The 17,545-nt window shown below is 39.2% G+C and overlaps 2 protein-coding genes across 7 annotated transcripts in view; one reads left to right on the top strand and one right to left on the bottom strand.

The window, feature by feature from the left end:
• MYNN (myoneurin) overlaps nt 1-10,997 on the top strand; it is a 38,922-nt gene extending 27,925 nt beyond the window's left edge. Inside the window, exon 9 of the transcript XR_012379772.1 lies at nt 10,160-10,997. The gene's annotated coding sequence lies outside the window, so the exon portion shown is untranslated. The remainder of the gene's footprint in view (nt 1-10,159) is intronic.
• LRRC34 (leucine rich repeat containing 34) lies at nt 1,335-17,497 on the bottom strand. Of its 6 annotated transcripts, none has more exons than XM_025879281.2 (11): nt 17,364-17,497; nt 13,496-13,616; nt 12,427-12,545; nt 12,262-12,326; nt 11,148-11,231; nt 8,669-8,797; nt 6,870-6,965; nt 4,125-4,279; nt 3,604-3,759; nt 2,916-3,042; nt 1,335-1,669 (listed from the first exon to the last, which is right to left on the bottom strand). In XM_025879281.2, the coding sequence occupies exons 2-11, from the start codon at nt 13,567-13,569 to the stop codon at nt 1,466-1,468; spliced, it is 1,209 nt and encodes a 402-aa protein (XP_025735066.2). In that variant the 5' UTR covers nt 13,570-13,616; nt 17,364-17,497; the 3' UTR covers nt 1,335-1,465. The 6 variants fall into 6 exon arrangements, with proteins under 6 accessions (XP_025735066.2, XP_025735042.2, XP_025735049.2 ...); XM_025879257.2 differs by lacking the exon at nt 17,364-17,497 and adding an exon at nt 17,100-17,214; XM_025879264.2 differs by lacking the exon at nt 17,364-17,497 and adding an exon at nt 17,100-17,214 and having other exon boundaries at nt 12,262-12,359; nt 12,481-12,545.
• Between the last annotated feature and the right edge of the window lie 48 nt (nt 17,498-17,545).

Here is a 17,545-nt window from a genome sequence, read left to right as displayed (position 1 = left end):
TTTCCTTCTTTCATTTGGGACATACTCCTGTGTCTCCTCATTTTGTGTTTCTATAAATTAGGTAGGTCAGCTGCTTCTCCTGCTCTTGAAAGTAGTGGCCTTGTGTGGAAGGCATCCTGTGGTTTCCTGCAACACAGTCCTCCCTAGTCACCAGAACCTGTTGAGGTTGAGCCATGATGGATGCTGGCATGCTGGTGGATGATGCTAGCCCTCTGCCCCACTGGCTACAATGATCATCCTGTCGTGTTAAGGGGACAGTTGTGGGCAGGGCTTGTCTGCTGCACAGCTGGCTAATAAGCCCTAGTAGTCTCTATGTGCTCAGCCTGTCTGCAATGGTCCGCTTTGCCTGCTCTGGGCTCACTGGTGAGCAGGACTTGTTTCCTGTTTGGCTGGCTGTGAGACCTGGTTGCAGCACCTGTGGGTTTGCTGGTAGGCAGGGCTGGCCGTTAGCCCAGGTGTCTGGAATGAGCCTCTGTGACTGCTGCAGACACTGAGGGTAGGGCTTGCTCCATCTATAGGCAGCTGAGAAGCACAGCTATAGCAATTGCACATGCACTGGTGTGTGGGGTTAGCTCCCCCCTCCCCAGGGCAGGAGGTGCTGTGGAGGGGTGCCTACCACGGTGGGCAGGTTGGACAGGGCAGGGCACACAGTTCAAGCAAGGTAGGGGGAGAATGTCAGAACTGGCTTCTCCAAGTGTCTGGCTATCTAGGCTGGGAGAGAGCAAGAAAAAGGGCACCTACCAGCACTTTCGTGCCTAGAGAAAGCTCCTGTATTTCCTGTAGATTCCTGCCCCTCCTGTACACATCCTAAAACTAGTCAATAAATCTCCCACACATATACCCCAGGCACTTTTCAAACTGTTCCTTCTGTGCTCTGTCTCGGGCCAAGTTATGTAATGTGTTGGCTTTTAAAGGGTGAGGACTTGGTTTCCTAAGCCCTCCAGCTCTCCTGGAGTTAAGCCACACTGATTTTCAAAGCCAGACATTATGGAGACTGGGTCTTCCCAGTGCAAGTCCCCAGGGCCAGGGGTGTCCATTGTGGGGTCGCTCCTCCCTGCCTGTGATGTCCCCCACCTTTGTTGAGTAGTCACTTCAGGAGTTTCATTCCCGATGCATCTGTCCCTCCTACCCTTTTTGATGTCACCTTGTGTCTACACCTAGCTGTGGAAGATCTGTTCTGCCACTCTTCAGGTGGTTTTCAGAGTGAGTTGCAGTACATGTAGCTGTTGCCTCCATATGTCCGTGGGGGAGGTGAATTCAGGGTTCTCCTATTCTGCCATCTTCCCTCTCCTGTAAAATTTCTTTTAAAAAATACTACTGTTTTTTCCACAATGGATAGTTATACAAAGTCATTTTAATATAGTCATTTCCAAATATATGAGGTAAAACATTCTAAGAAAAATTTAATAGGCAATAAAATATTAACATAAGACAAATATGTGAAAATTATTTTAGAGCTTGTTTTTCATAGATGTTCACCTACTGGTACAAGAGTAAAACCTGCGTTAGGTGAGTTCGTGCAAGCTTCTTCATAAGTTGGTCTCCAATAATAATGCTTTTTAAGGCCATTGGAGACTTCTGCAAGATACACATGTCCATCCACCATAAATGGCTCCACATCTGTATTATCTGGTTTTAGACGGTCCATTTGAATTAAGTCTGAATAAGCCTATGATTTTTAAGAAAAGAAGAACCTATCATTAAGAAAATTGTTTAATTACCACAAAAATGAATAAGCTAATTTCAGTATTCAGATTAGCTGTGATTTTTAGTTTAAAATATTCTGAGTAAATTACTGAATTTTAGTATTTTTTACATATGATTTTTGTTCACCTAATATCACATAATGAAATTATAATCTTGAAAAAATTATTTCTAAGTTTTAAGGTATTTTGTTCTATGGCTCCTAGAATTAACAGTTCTCTGTATTACAGATTTTGTGGGCCAAAGGTCCCATGGTCAAAATTTTCAAGTCCTACAGGGGTTCTTAGGGAGGAGGGAGTTGTATATGCCTTGAAAATCTGATGGTAGCCAGGGACCCATTTCTCAGAAAAATAAGCAACCAAATTTTGGCATACAACTGTATGGAGTTCATGAACTCCCTGAAGCTAATTTATAGACTGAGGTTTAGACAATTCCTGTAGTATTAGATGCTGGCCTGGCAGTAGCCTAATTCCGTCTTCACTGTAGAATTTTCTTTGTATATCTCTTGGGTCATTGGTATCTTTGTAAGGGTGTCATACAAACATGTTAAAATGGTTGGTCAATAAGGTTGTGAGTATAGAGAAAGGCAGATATTTAGACAATAAAAGATTTAAAATTTTAGTTGCTTTCTACTTTAGCTTATTATTCCAAACTAATTCTACTGTGTAGAATATGATCTTTTTCTGAAATCAAGAGTTTAAATAGTATATTTTATTACTCTTTTTAGAGGTGGAATTTTGGATAGTCTTTTTGCAAAAAAGCATCTTCATTCTTTCCAAATAAAAACTATTTGTTACAATGCCTTTTGTTTTGAAAGTCGTATCAAGGGCTCTATTTACATAAGCAACATAAAAGCACTGTATGTCTCCAAATTCCATGTCTTGGTTTAATTATTGGGCAGCAGACGAGATTGTGTTACATCAAATTTAGAATAAATCAACAGTTGTGACTTTTAAAATGTTTTAACTTTGGAGGAATTGGGACTGTATAATTCAGTGATCTCTGTATTAATATGTAGTGTTTGATATCTTCTATTTCAACCACAAAACTTTCTAGTGCTTAATTTTTAGGACTTATGTTAAAATTTATCAAAACTTAAGTGTCTTACTACATTTTGGAATCATTTCCAAGGCCACCTGTAAATGCCTGATATTATAGAGAAGACCCCAGAAAAAGCCTTTAGTGAAGATTAAAAAAACCAAACAACTCACCACACATGTAGCCTCATCAAATTTGTTTCCCCAAATGTAGACATTCGAGAATGTGGGGTTTGTTTTCATTGACTCTGAAAGTGCAACAAGTCCTTCTCCCTCTATGTTGTTGCTGACTACTGACAACCTATGAGAAACAAGAATAACCCTGAAAACCAAAACATACTTCCACAAAGATGATGCATAAGTTAGCCAACAACATTTATTACATTTTATTGTGTAAAATCTTAGGAATTATATTAAAGATACTTAAGAATAATGCTAACTAGAATCCAAGAAACTTCATTTTCTAAGTGGATGCTTCATGTATCCAGTATAGTTAACTACATTTTAGAAACCAACAGCCTGTTTTATATCATTCAGTAAATGTTTTGGGTGGATTACAAATACACCCTTCAGGATAAAATCATCCAATAATACTTTGATTATTTTTTGTCTTGATCATATTATGATTTTTCTATAGAATTCAGGATAAATACCGTAGGCAGTAAGAATTTTCCCAATCTTAAGCAATCACAACCAGAATCAGTCTAATTTTAATAGACATTACTTTTGAAAAAGAAACTGAAATGTTTAATGTCAGTTTAGAAACTTCTCATTTCATCATGAATCTTGAGTTTTAAGGGGCTTGAGGCTAGTATTTTAAAAGTTTTTCTCTTATTTTGATTAAATATAAAACCATACTAACGCTCTTAGACTCCTGTTGTGTGAAGCAAGAGTTTCACTGAGATACTTTGCTCCTGCATTTTCTATTCTGTTAAAAGAAAGATCTAATACTTCCAGGGTAGTATTACTTTTCAGTACATCAGCCAAACACACCATTCCGTCGCGAGTTATTTTATTGCTGGGAAGGGAAAAATACATGGTTACATTTGAAAATACGAAGTATTCTTTTATTCACAGAGATTAACATGCTTCAAAACTGTTGTATAGAACATTACTTTCTAGTTTAGTGAAGATTTTAATCACTCAGTTTCCAAAAAAGTTAATCTAAATTTGCCATGAAATGTTTCCAGTCTGGTTTACTCATGATTAAATTGCTCATTCACATTGTTAGGAGATAAAATAGCATATAAACTAAATACTAAGGCTTAGGACAAAAAGTTGACAACAGTGGTTACATTTTCTGATCTAACAGTGTATCCTGTGTACTGTGAATATTTACATAGATTATTCCCAGGACTTCTGGATTAATGTATTATCACTTACCAGCTGACATCAAGGTAGCGTAGGCTTCTGTTCAGATACAGTGCATCACATAACTGTTTAATACCACAGTTCTTTATATTATGCTTACACATGTGTAGTTCAACAAGGCAGTGATTTTCTTTCAACATGTGGCCTAGATGAACTGTGGACTCTTCCTAAAAACAGGTGAAATCTTTTTCTAAAATACAGTTTGGAAGCTGTACATGTTTATTCCAAATATATGCTAAGTTACTTAAATTAGCTTTTTAAAAAGATATCAGTTAAGACTATTAGCCTATAGTTTGTATTTGTTTTGGCTTGGCTTTTAAGAAAAATCACTTTTGACACAAATGATACTTCATCATTTTAAAAACCGGCAGCAGGACCTTGGAAAGTACAGTGACTAAGTGATGTAAAAGAGGCTGGTTTTAAAAAAGTCAATTCTAAACAACACTCCAGAAGGGGAGGAAAAAAAAAAACTTGGCCCCATGACGTATTGCGCATATTAAGCTCCCTTATTGTTGTCCTCTCAAGAATCTCTAAATGTTTCTTATACCCTCCATATGTTCCTGAACTTTTCTCTTGATCTCTACTCTTTATAGATAAAATACAAAGCCATTTCTCAATGTTGATTCTGTTTTAAAAATATACTCATTAGTCCTGTGATATCCAATTCTTCCCTTTTATAATCCCAAATTTCTAAATATGTTTTACTGTTCTAGTCACTGGAAGACTTACTTTTAATTCCAAACTCTAGCTGCTTCCAGGCAAAAAATATATAACCTCAATGAGGATTTGAGTACCAAGCACTTTAAGTTTTTAACAAAGTCAAACCAGGTCTTAAAATGAATGGGTCAGTATTTTATGGTAAGGAGAAGTCCTCTTACTTGATTGCTGCATTTTTTTTCTTTTTAAAGTAAGCTCCATGCCTAGCATGGAGCCCAGTGCAGGACTTGAACTGAGATCAAGACCTGAGCTGAGATCAAGGGTATGATGCTTAACTGACCGAGCCACCCAGGTTCCCCAAGATTGCTCTTTTTATAAGTTTTATAGTCACTGGAAATGCTGATCACGACCATGAATAACTATGTATGCTCAAATTATGTACTTCTACATAATAACTCTGAGAAAAACTACAAAAGTTAAATGAAACCACATAGCAGTAGCAGATAGTACATGAGTTTTATAATAAAAGTATGAGCTTTGTCCAAATACTAGCTTTATACTAGCTGTCTGACTTTGGGCAAATTATTTCATCTAGCTAAGTCTCAGTTTCCTTTTCTGTAAGACAGATAAAATTATACTTCCCTCACAAGTAACAGAAAAGTACCTGGCATAAAATAACTGTTATGTAGAACACTAGAAAGCATTTTTTATTGTTCAGTAGTCTGTAATCCTATATCTGATTTGTTTAAATTATTGCTGGCACTGACAAAGACCCAAAGGGAAGCTATAGTTGGGATCATAACAAATGTAAACTGGCCACGTAGGGGTCCAGTATTGCTCTGCATGGTGCCTGGACAGAGCACAGGATACATACTTGTGTCTTATGCTTTGACTGCCTTTTTTTTTTTTAGGTCAAGAAGTTTGGTTAAGGGACTACCCTTATTAGGGAAGGGAACTAAAATCAGAAATAGAAGTGTTTTTAGATCCATTTACCAACTTTGACAATTTGCCCAGGATGGCACCTGGCATCCACATCTTTCCATGCTCCCCAGATAGTGAAACGGAAGAGAGGTCTGCAGGGCTTATGTTTGGGAACAGCAAAGTGTGAAGAAGCACAGGAGGGCTCTACTCCACATCCACTGAGGAGACTAGGACTCACAGGGACAGGGGGTAGTGGCTGCCTTGGAGAGGAACAGAAAGCAGGCTGGAGTTTAGCTGACTGCTAGAAGCACCAGGCTAAGAGCAAGGGCCTGGACCTAAGACCTTGGGCTTTTCTTAACTCTTCTCTGATTTGGGAATAATGACACCACTTGACACAAAGAGGAATCATTGGGGCGCCTGGGTGGCTCAGTCGTTAAGTGTCTGCCTTCAGCTCAGGTCAGTCCTGGGATCAAGCCCCACATCGGGGAAGCCGGCTTCTCCCTTTCTCACTCCCCCTACTGTGTTCCCTCGCTCGCTGTGTCTCTCTGTCAAATAAATCTTAAAAAAAAATCGTGCTTCTAGTGTGATTTCATATAGTTTAACAGACTTATTTCCTCAAGGTCTAATCCAGAAAATTCTGATTTATCCTTGAAATCTCATGTCCTCAATCTGAAAACCTGCTCTGCCACTTCTGTTAAAGAGCAAAGAGAAGCCTCGAAAGCAGCTACAATGTTTTTACTCATCATCTTGTCTCCGGCATGCAGCTTACCTATAGGATCAAGTCCACACTTCCCAGGCTGCTCTTCACACGTATTTGGCCACTGTTACTCATGATTTCAAAGCGGTTTAGTGATATCAATATAACAAACAACAAAACAATTCACACTGAGCTCTTATCCAACCTTTAAAACTTTTAATCACTGTTCTCGTCTTAACTACTCTGCCTCTTTACAGGTTTACTCACTGTTAGATAATCTGAGTTTACAAGAAAAAAAAGAGACATTTACTGCTTAAACATCTAAAATCATTATTTAACTCAATTTTTCTTCAAACAAGTTTTTCTTCGTAAATGCAGTAAATTCTAAAAATATGAATGAACCTTGACATAAACTTCAGTAAAGAGTACCTTCATTTCATTCACATGTAGTAATATTAGCTGTCATCACTTTGAATACATACCTGTTCACCATACAGTATAGGTCGGTTTAGGTTTATTCCCTTAATTGTTTGGTTTTGAGTTAGGACTGTAGCCAATGCTATCACACTTTGCATTCCCTAGAAACAGTAAATTCATTAAGGAAACTGACGAAGTATATAACCTCCCTATTTCAAAATTAGTAATCTGGATTCCTAGAAATAAATTGTATTTTAAATTGTAAACCCTGAATTATAGTTTGGTCAAATTCAGAAATGAATTGTTACTATGTTCTTTTCTCCCTGCCCTAAAATCTTTAACATGCACGGGGAGTTCTTAAAGTTTTGGCATCCATTTCCTAGGACATTCACCTCCAGGTTTGCTTCTAAGTCTTCAAGGTTCTATGTGTTTCCGACTTCAGATACCCAGACACAGATGCAGATCCCAGCTAGGGTTCTACACTACTTAGAACAGACCTTGTGCAAGCATTCTTTTATATGCATACTCACAGTGTCTGTGCAGTGGGAAAGGTTTACTAATCACGTTTTTCATAGCTTCCACAGGATTCCCTCTTTATGTTATTGGAAGGGCCTAATTCTCCAATTTCTGTGATGGACACCACCACACACCCCTAGCTGTTATGCCAGAAAATCTGGGCCTCCTCTCCGCCAGTCTACTCACCCTCCCATCCAATTAGTAAGTCTTAGAGATTCTGTCTCCAAAAGAGGTCTCAAATTAACACATCTGTGTGCCACCACCCCACCCCCAGTCCTTACTGCCCGCCTGGACTATAGTAACTTCCTAAGTGGACAGTGAGCTTCCTCTCGCCACCCTCTAATTCCCCACAGAAACCACAGTGATCTTTTTAAAGGACAAATCATGTCACCCCTCAAAGCCTTATCATGATATGTATAACACAATCCCCTCTTCCCCTGGCCTGTGACCCACAACCCATACAACGTTGCTGGATCTGGCCTCTGCACACCTCTCACCTTCACTTGAGATACTCTTAACTCCTTCTGTCTAGCCACTCTAGCTTTTCAGTTCTTAAAACCTGCCAGACTCAACATTTCATTATTCATGTGCCACTCAGGATTTTTGCCATTTTGGAATCTCAGTTTTACTGTTTACTTAATAGTGCTCTATTAAATCAACTCACTTTTTCCACTTTATTTTAAAGCTCTATCACTACCATAAATGGAAAACTGTTATTCCTCAAAATAGAGCATTTGTAAAAATAAATACATGAGTAGTAAAATTACCTCAATCTATAATAGCAATGCTACCCATATCATACTTGGGGTAACACTATCTTTTAGAGTCTTTGTGTGCTGGACCCCTGCCTGGAATGTTCTGCCATGGACCCTCTCCAAGGCAGTTTTTTTCTCACCCTTCGTGACTCAAGTATTACCTCCTCAGATATTAGGCAACTGCCCTATCATGCAGATTACCTCCTACCAGAGTACCTGGCCATCTTGGTAGCACTTTTCTCTTTATTGATGTTTTCCCAACTAGAATATAGGCTTTCTAATGAAGTAGCATTTTTTTTTAATTAAAAAACAATTTCTCAAAAAGTCCCATATAGGTTAAGAAGGGTTATAGATAGAAGCTTAGGAAGAATTTTATTCTAGGTATTCCTCTACAGTATTATTTAGAACAATCTGATTAATAGCACTATTATGCCTAATAGTAAAAACAAAAAAAACCTTTTTCTCTGATATTAGATATTAGGGGCAAGCTTCATAAGACTGTCATTTAGCTGGTCTCTTTAACAATTCCCTATCCTGGTTTCCAAGGAGAATGATGTAGTACCTAGGTGATTTTTCTCAACCATTTTACTCACCAGATCACAGTCACCCAGATCTAATTTTTCTAAAGATGAATTAATTTGTAGCATTGCAGCAAAAAACATTCCGCCTTTATTTTCAATCTTGTTTCCAGTCATTCTTAGGTATTTCAGAGTTGTATTCTTCTGAAAAGGAAAAGAATCAAAACTCCATTAAATTTTTATTCCATAGAATTCTCTTTGGTATACATGAGTTAGGAGACTTACTATTTGCAGACTCCTCAATTTTTCAAGGTTTCATGGAGATAGAATAAGATATACTCCTTAAAGGTAACATTCAGTTTCCCAATAAGAGATAAGAAATCTAGTTTTTTACTGGGAAGAATGGCCAGGAAACAGATGTCCAAACAATGCCCAGTAAATGAAGTAGATTTTTAATAAATTTTCCTTTAATTGGGAAACCTATAAATTTGTTTTCTAAGAAAATTATACCACTTTTTTTTATTGAGGTGAAATTCATATAACCCAAAGTTAACTATTTTAAAGTATACAATTCACTGGTTCTTAATAAATTCACAATGTTATATGGTCATCACCTAGGTGGTTTCAAAATACTTCACCCCCCCTACTCCCCACAAAGGAGGCCCTGCACCCATTAAGCAATCACTCCGTATTCTCCCTGTATCACTTTTAAAGGAATATAATTCCTCAGACATTTGCAAAATTTAACTCCTCTCATTCCACTCTTAATAATTCTTTCACAAAGAAAAATCAGACATTTCAGTGTCCTAATGAATATTAGAGGATATATAACTGCAAATAGTTATTAATTGAAACCCCTTAAGAGCAGGAAGAAGGCAAGGATGTCTACTGTTTGTTTTTTTAAAGATTTTATTTATTTTACAGAGAGAACAAGCAGGGGGAGCAGCAGAGGGAGAGGGAGAAGCAGGCTCCCCACTGAGCAGGAAACCTGATGTGGGGCTCGATCCCAGGAACCTGGGATCATTACCTGAGCCAAAGGCAGACGTTTAACACACTGAGCCACCGAATAGGATGTCTACTGTTAATACTTCAAGTGTACTGGAGGTTCTAGATGAGGCAATTAGGCAAGGAAAAGAAAAAAAAAAAAGGCATCCACATTGGAAAAGAAAACTATCTGTCTGCATATAACATGATCTTATATATGGAAAATCCTAAGGAATCCACCCAAAAAAAGCTGTTAGAACTAGTGAGTTCAGCAAGACCGCAGGATGTAACATCAATATATAAAAATCAGTTGTGTTTCTGCACACTAGCAATGAACAATGCAAGATTGAAATTAAGACTATCCCATTTACAATAGCATCAAAAGGAATAAAGCATTAGGAATAAATTTAGCAAAAGCAAGACTTGCACATTAAAAACAAAGCACTGTTGAAGGAAATAAAGATATAAATAATGGAAACACATCCCACGTTCATGGATCAGAAGACAATACTGTTAGGATGGCAGTACTCCCCAAATTAAGACTTAAAGCAATTCCTCTCAAAATCCTTGTTTTTCTTGCAGAAATTGATAAACTGATCTTAAAATTTATATGGAAATGCAAGGGACCCTGAAGATCCACCACATCTTGAAACAAGAACAAAAAGGACTCACTTCTTGACTTCGAAACTGACCACAAACTACAGTAATCAAGGTAGTGTGGGACTGACATAAGGATAGACATACAGGTTAACAGAGTAGAATGAGGAGTAGAGAAATAAACCATTTGTAATGGATTTTTGACAAGGGCATCAAAATTAATGGGGGAGGAATAGTCTTAAATAGTGTTGGGACAACTGGATATCCACATGCAAAAGAATGAAGTTAGACTCCTTCCTCACATCATATACAAATATTAAAATGGATCAAAGAACTAAAAGGAGCTAAAACAAAAACGGTTAGAAGAATATGCAAGTGTCAATCTTCATAACTTCGAGTTAGGCAAGGCCTTAGATATAACACCAAAAGCACAAACAAAAGAAAAACTAAGTTGAGCTTTATCAAAATTAATTTTGTGCTTCAAAGGACACCATTAAGGAAGTGAAAAGGCAACCTACAGAATGAGAGAAAACATTTGCAAATCATGTATAAGGGACTTACATCCAGAACATACGAAAACTCCTAGAACTTAAAGAGACAACTAGACATGGGCATCGAACAGGCATTTTTTCCAAAGAATGGCACATGAAAAGATGCTCAGCACCATTATCATGATGGAAATGCAAACCAAAACCAAAAAACCTCTGCATATCCACTAGGTTGGCTAAAATCAAGAGGACAGTAACAAGTGCTAGCTGTAGAGAAGATGGACCTGGATGTGCTGGATGTATCTTAATAAAGCTTTTTTTAAAGGAGTTCAAAAGTGCTCATGTTACATTTTAATAAATTGAAGTGTAATAAAAGTACACATTTGCACAATAATGAGTTCATAACATTTCATTCTGTTAATTACAAGCCATCGAAAGTTAAAATTCCCAAAGAAAATGTTAGTTTGAGGTATATAAATGCTTACATGTAGTGCTTTAGCAATCAGTTCTCCACCTTCAGGCCCAATATCATTAAACATAAGGTTTAAGTAAACGAGGTTATGTTGTTTCTATAATAAGGAGAGGAAAGAAGCTATTACATATATAATTGTTAGGAAAAAAATAATATAGGAGCTGCTTTAAGTAAAAGTATTTACCTCCAAAGAAAATCTTTGTAACAGAAAATCTGAAAGTCCAGCAAAAGAAGCTACCATTAAGGTGTATGTGTGGAGGGGGAGGGAATCACCATGCTCATTTAAACATAATTGCAATATAAATGAAAGAGACTATATTCTATTTTGATCAATCATTCAAAGTATGAATGTCCTTTATTTAACCATAGTGTACAAGTTTGCAAAAGAGGACTCAGGAGCTCTAGGTACCAGCAATCTACCAATAACAAAAACACACGTGGGTTTTCCACTTATTTCAAGTGTTATAAATATAGTGCAAGGTCAGGATCCTGGACATTCTACAAAACTAGCATTTTGTGTGCGTGTGCCACTAGAGTAGGTGGTTTCACCACAAACAGAACTAAGAAAACTCAAGAACATTTTGATTATTTTTGCAGCATTTTTGTAATTGCTGAGAATTAGCTCATATTTTTCAATCTTTACTCTGTGCTGTGCTGTGTGCCATCGCATGGATATGAGAATTTTAGGATCATTTTAAAGCTCATTGGAAGCACATTTAGCAATTGAGATTGGGACAAGTAGTTAGGAACTTAAGAAACCAATTTAAGAGAGGTATCAAAAAATGATATATGCTGCTTTAAACATTTTAACTGAAAATACAGACATATACCCATATTTGCCAATCTTTTGACGCTGAAACAAAGCCTTTTCTTAAAGTACACCTACTCTGATTGGTAGACCACACTGTCTTTTGTTTTTGTTTTTGTTTTTTTGACCCCCCCTGTCTGTCTTAAATAAAATGAACCGCATTGCAGCATGGGCATCGGCAAAGTGAAGGCTGCAATAAAGGGTTAACTTAGCAGGCTTGGGATGCTCGAACCCTGTACATTCCAAAGAAAAAGGACTGCTTCTTCACTGACTCCTGGAAGAAAACATAACGAACTAAGAACATTTTGTAGTAAAATACCTGAAGCAGTCTTGCAGCATAGTATGCACCAACGTCACTTACGAAGTTATATCTAACATCCAAACCTGAAGAACACAGATGAATACAGGCTGATGTTCCTTATACGGAATAATTAAAATCAGGAAAATGAAAGCAAGAGGTAATGATTGTTAAGGAGACATATACCATTAATATATGGATTCTTCTTTAAAATTCTTAAAAGAATCCAAAAATCTTCACCTGTTACTTTTTCTTCTGGCATTAAGCGACTGTTACCAGCAATGTTTAATGTGATTCCTTCCGATCTATTAAGATACAAAAAAGAAACCCACTAAAGAAATAGAAGTATTTTTTCCTCCTATAGAAATAGTAACATCATGAATAGCATTTACTGAAACCAAGTATGTATCACAATACAGATTCACACTAAGTAACTTAAGACAACTGAATACTCTATAGAATACTCTATAGACTGAATACTCTATAGTAAACACTTTTATACTATATAATTTTTCTTTCACACACACACACACACACACACACACACACACACACACACACACACAAAACAATGTATCGGGATGCCTGGGTGACTCAGTAGGTTGAACGTCTGCCTTCTGCTGGGATTGGGTCCCACATCCGGCTCCTTGCTTGTGTGCTCCCTCTCTCTCTGACAAATAAATAAATGGAATCTTAAAAAAAAAAAAAAGTATCTCCACCTGATAGATAAATGATATCAAAGACTTCAATGTTTTTCATAAATCAATCCAGCTCACAGGAGTTCAGGACAAATGTGAAGGCTAGACTCGGAGATGGCTGGTCTAGTGCTCTTCCCCACGTACTCCACTACCTCCAAGACCAGCTAACAGTGTCCATCAGCCACTGTCCTAAATCAAAAGGTAGGTCTGTTTTATTTTTTATTTATTTTTTATTTTTATTTTTTTAAAGATTTTATTTATTTATTTGAGAGACAGAGAGAATGAGAGAGAAAGCACATGTGATGGGGGGAGGGTCAGAGGGAGAAGCAGACTCCCTGCTGAGCAGGGAGCCCGATGCGGGACTCGATCCAGGGACTCCAGGATCATGACCTGAGCCGAAAGCAGTCGCTTAACCAACTGAGCCACCCAGGCGCCCAAGGTAGGTCTGTTTTAAAAAGCATGTGCAAATGGCTTTAAACAAATCACTCAGTATTCCAGGATTTTCACAGGATGTCAGTGAATATTACTTATGTAGTCAAGTTAAGTGTCTTCCTTACCCCTTTTCAATTTCTTCATCCACTTCTTGGAGTATATGCAATATAAAGGAATTAATTTTCTGGGACTTTTCCATACAGAGATTATAATAATTTTCCTGGAGATGGCCAATAACTTCTGGAGCTTTTGAAAAATAAGTGCATTACTCTTCATCACATACAAATTATACCAGGACCTTTCCTGTTCCCCTCCATCCCCTCCCCCAAAACACACTTCTTTCAAAGATACGAATGTGTGTGTGCATAGAGTCAGGGGTGAGGAAGAAAAGGCAACAGAATTAAGAATAGAGAAAGAAGAGGGAAATAGTAGGAACTGGGGGGAATAAGAATGCTGTTTGGAGAAGCAGGGCCATAGAAGCACCCACCGAGGGTAGGCAGACACTAACATGGAAGTGACATACGGGGAGAACTAACAGAGGTAGCAGAGTAAAAGGATATTCAGAGACATTATTTTGTCCCAAATCATACAGCTAATAAGGACAGAGTATAGAAACAGACTCCAAAGCCTCTTTCCACTCCGCCACATCAGGTCAGGGGGACTCACGTTTTCTTATCATGACTTCAAATAAAGGCAATTTTAATCAGAGAATCTACACTCTAAAAGGATCTGAAAAATCCCCAAGTCTCAGAGGCTCCTTGGATACCCTCACATAAGTTGATGGCATCTTTGGCTACAGCTCTGTCGGTTCCTCCTAACACGGAGTTGAGGCCTGACTCAGAGAAGCTCTTCACCGACCCCGGCCTTCCATTTCCTCTTTCTAAAGGTTGATTTTTCTCTGTTCAGTCCTTAATAAAGAAGACGGAAACAAAGCAGGAGTTGAAATCTCCTTCCTCTGTTATGCCTGCATCTTTCCTTAATGGTCTTACTGTCTTTGATACTAACTTAAAAGGATCTTTTGCAAGACCCAAGCCTTCTGGGGGTGGGAATGATGTCCCTCTTCTTAGAAGCACATACCACTATCTTTGTTTTCTATCCTGTCTTTTCTATGGGTCTCTTAAAAAAAAAAAAAAAAAAAAAGTGTACTCAGAGATCTCACTATTCAACCAGCCTGGTATCTTCAGGAGCCAGCCTAAGTCTCTGCATCTCGAGATGTTCTTTTTTTTTTTTTATAAGGTTTCTTTTTTTAAGATTTTATTTATTTATTTGAGAGAGTGAGAGAGGGAGAGAGAGAGCACATGGGGGGGAGGGTCAGTGGGAGAAGCAGACTCCCTGCTGAGCAGGGAGCCCAATGTGGGACCTGATCCTGGGACTCTGGAATCATGACCTGAGCCGAAGGCAGTCGCCTAACCAACTGAGCCACCCAGGCGCCCTCAAGAGATGTTCTTTGCTGAGATTTCTGCACTGTATGAACTCAAAGAGTTTGCTAAACAAACTTGCAGAACAAGATTTAAAATGAGGACTATTACATTAAAAATGAGAGCAGTAAATTTTTTAATAGTTTTTTTAAATAAGCTTTTAAAAAAAATTAGCCCACTTATTCCAGACAACTTGGAAATTTCAATATCAAAAAGAAGTAAATATTTATCAGCAATCCCACTGCTAAAGAACCATTATAATTAAGGTCTGTGGGTATTTCCTCCTTATTGTTTTTCTCATCTATGTACATATTAGCCTTTTTTTTTAAAAAAAATGGAATATTTCAGTACAGTCCTATATCTTTTCAGTTAACATGGTGAGCTTTCCCATGTCGGTCTCTGAAAAATTTTAATGTCAACAGAATTTCCTGTCTTATGGGTGGATGTACATAAAAAAACTCTTCACTTATTTTAGGAAGTTTCCATGAATTTATATAACACTTTAGCACAATATTTCCCAAACTGTGTTCCTCAGAATACTAATCTTCCAGAATATGATCAAAGATGTTCTAAATAGAATAGATTTTATTGTCAAATAAGTTTGGGAAGTGCTGAATTAAAGCGAAGCAGACCTCTATAATACTTCTCAGGACATTTACAACACTCAGGTGCACAAAGACTCTTCAAACTGTTGAGCCTGGAGAAAAGGGAGAGAAAAAATACTCCATTTCCCAGACTTATGTGACCATGGTTCACATGGAATTCAAACTACACAATGCTACTTTAGCATTCTTCACAGGAAACACAGTAAATAGATCTCTAACAAATTTACTTGTTGGAGGTGGGCTCCCACTGGGCTTCTTTCCTCCCTTCTTGCATACTACCGTCCTTGCTATTAAAAAGAGAAGACTGGCCTGAGAATCTCTGAGGTTCAGTGCCTGCCCTCAGCTGGCGGCACCAACCCAACACATGCAGAAGAAATGTGTCAGAACTCATGTTTCTCTGAAGGAAGGAATCTTAGATTACAACTTAAATATAGCTAAAGAAAGTTACAAGAAAATTCTTGGGGTGCCTGGGTGGCTCAGTCAGTTAAGCATCTGTCTTCAGCTCAGGTCATGATCCTGGGGTCCTGGGATTGAGTCCCCCATCGGGTTTTTTGCTCAGTGGGGAGTCTGCTTCTCCCTCTGCCTCTCTCCCCAGCTTGTGCTCTCCCTCTCTCAAATAAATAAAATCTTAAAAAAAAAAATTCTTATTCCCTGACCATGGATTTAAAGTATTTAAAAGTTTCTGCTATATTTTTCTGCTATGCTCTCTTTCATTTAAAATTCACCTAAGTGTTGTGTGTCAGGATTTTATGGCACCAATAATTTATTTCCTGTATTCATATTAGGGAAAAATAATAAATCCGTCTTCAAATTGTAAAGCTTAAACTAGGACTAACCAGTTACACAATATCAAGACTCTAACTCAAATGTCATTTTTCATCCATGCCAAAGTCTTGTATTCCAAATATTTTTCACCTGGCAGCACTTGTTAGAATTTCTAAAGAAAGGGCTCATGTCGGAGGTGTCCCCTATCCCTTCTATACAGGAACAGCCAAGTAGCAGGAAATCCAAGGGTTAGGAGTGAGTCAGACTGGGCTACCTACCCAGGATCACCTGTGTACCTTTGTACAAGTTACCTTAATTCTCCCATCTTAAATTTCCTCTTACGCTAAAAGCAGAGCACAGTGCCCATCTCAAGGATGCGGTGAGGAATATGTAAGGCTTCTAGCACAGTTCCCTATCTACAAGCACACACTTTATAACACAAGCATCCAAAATGGAATCGGTGGCAGGAGGAGGGGCGTGCAAGCTGCGATTAATTTGCTAGAGATAATTCAAGGTTGCAGAAATACTTAAAACGGAGGTGGCATAGAGAGGCAAAGTCAGAGCTGTCTCAAGACCCTCTTGCCCACCTAGGCCCTTCCTTCTGGAGCTTCCACAAAAAAGAGCCCTAGAAGAGCACCTAGACACCCTTCCCGGAGACCGTAGGAGCAGAGCAACAGACAACGCCCTCCTCCAGGACAAGGGCTCATGTGAAGGGCAGACCCACCAGGGGGACTTGGGGCTCCCTTCCCGCCCACATTTGGGGGGCCCCCAGAGTTCTGGCCAAAGCTGGGGTTCCCAGGGGCACCCTCCTGCCGCACCGCCTCGAGCCGGCAGCCTGCTCGGAGGAATGGGCTGGCGCGAGCAACCCTGCAGCTGGGGCCGAAGCCCCTCGTGCGCTTCCTGTGGGCCAGGCAGGCGCCAAAGGACACCCTAGTTCTTACCACTACCGTCGGCCAGGGCCCAGGACGGATTAGGGGTCGTAGTGGGAGCGGGAGGGGGGAACCGGGGCCCGGCGCGGGCGGCCTCCTTCCTGCTGCCACACATGTTCCTTTTCACTCCGAGGCCGCCGCGCAGGCGTTGTCATGACGACGGGGCGCATGCGCCTGCCCAGTCCCAGGCCACCCGCCTGCCGCGTCTGGGCTCGGATGACCGCCAGACCCTGAGCGCCACCTCCAGCCAGCTGCGCATTCCCTGCCATTACCCACTTAGGCTCTGAAGCCTGACTGGGCAGGCGGTGATTGCCAATGCTATGGAAGTTCCTTGGCCACTCCCTCTGGCTCCGGATCACCCAGACCTGGGTGCAAAACACAGAGGGAGGGTGCTCCCGCTCTTCTGCAGAGGGAAGTTCTTGAGGTTTAGGGGGCACGGCTGATGGGCTAGGGGCCGG

The sequence above is a fragment of the Callorhinus ursinus genome, unplaced genomic scaffold, assembly GCF_003265705.2.
Source record: "Callorhinus ursinus isolate GAN/ISIS: 27379988/994484 unplaced genomic scaffold, GSC_fseal_2.0 scaffold1, whole genome shotgun sequence".
Lineage (NCBI taxonomy): Eukaryota > Metazoa > Chordata > Mammalia > Carnivora > Otariidae > Callorhinus > Callorhinus ursinus.
The sequence above is the reverse complement of the archived record's forward strand: the minus strand, read 5'-3'. Positions and strand labels throughout refer to the sequence as shown.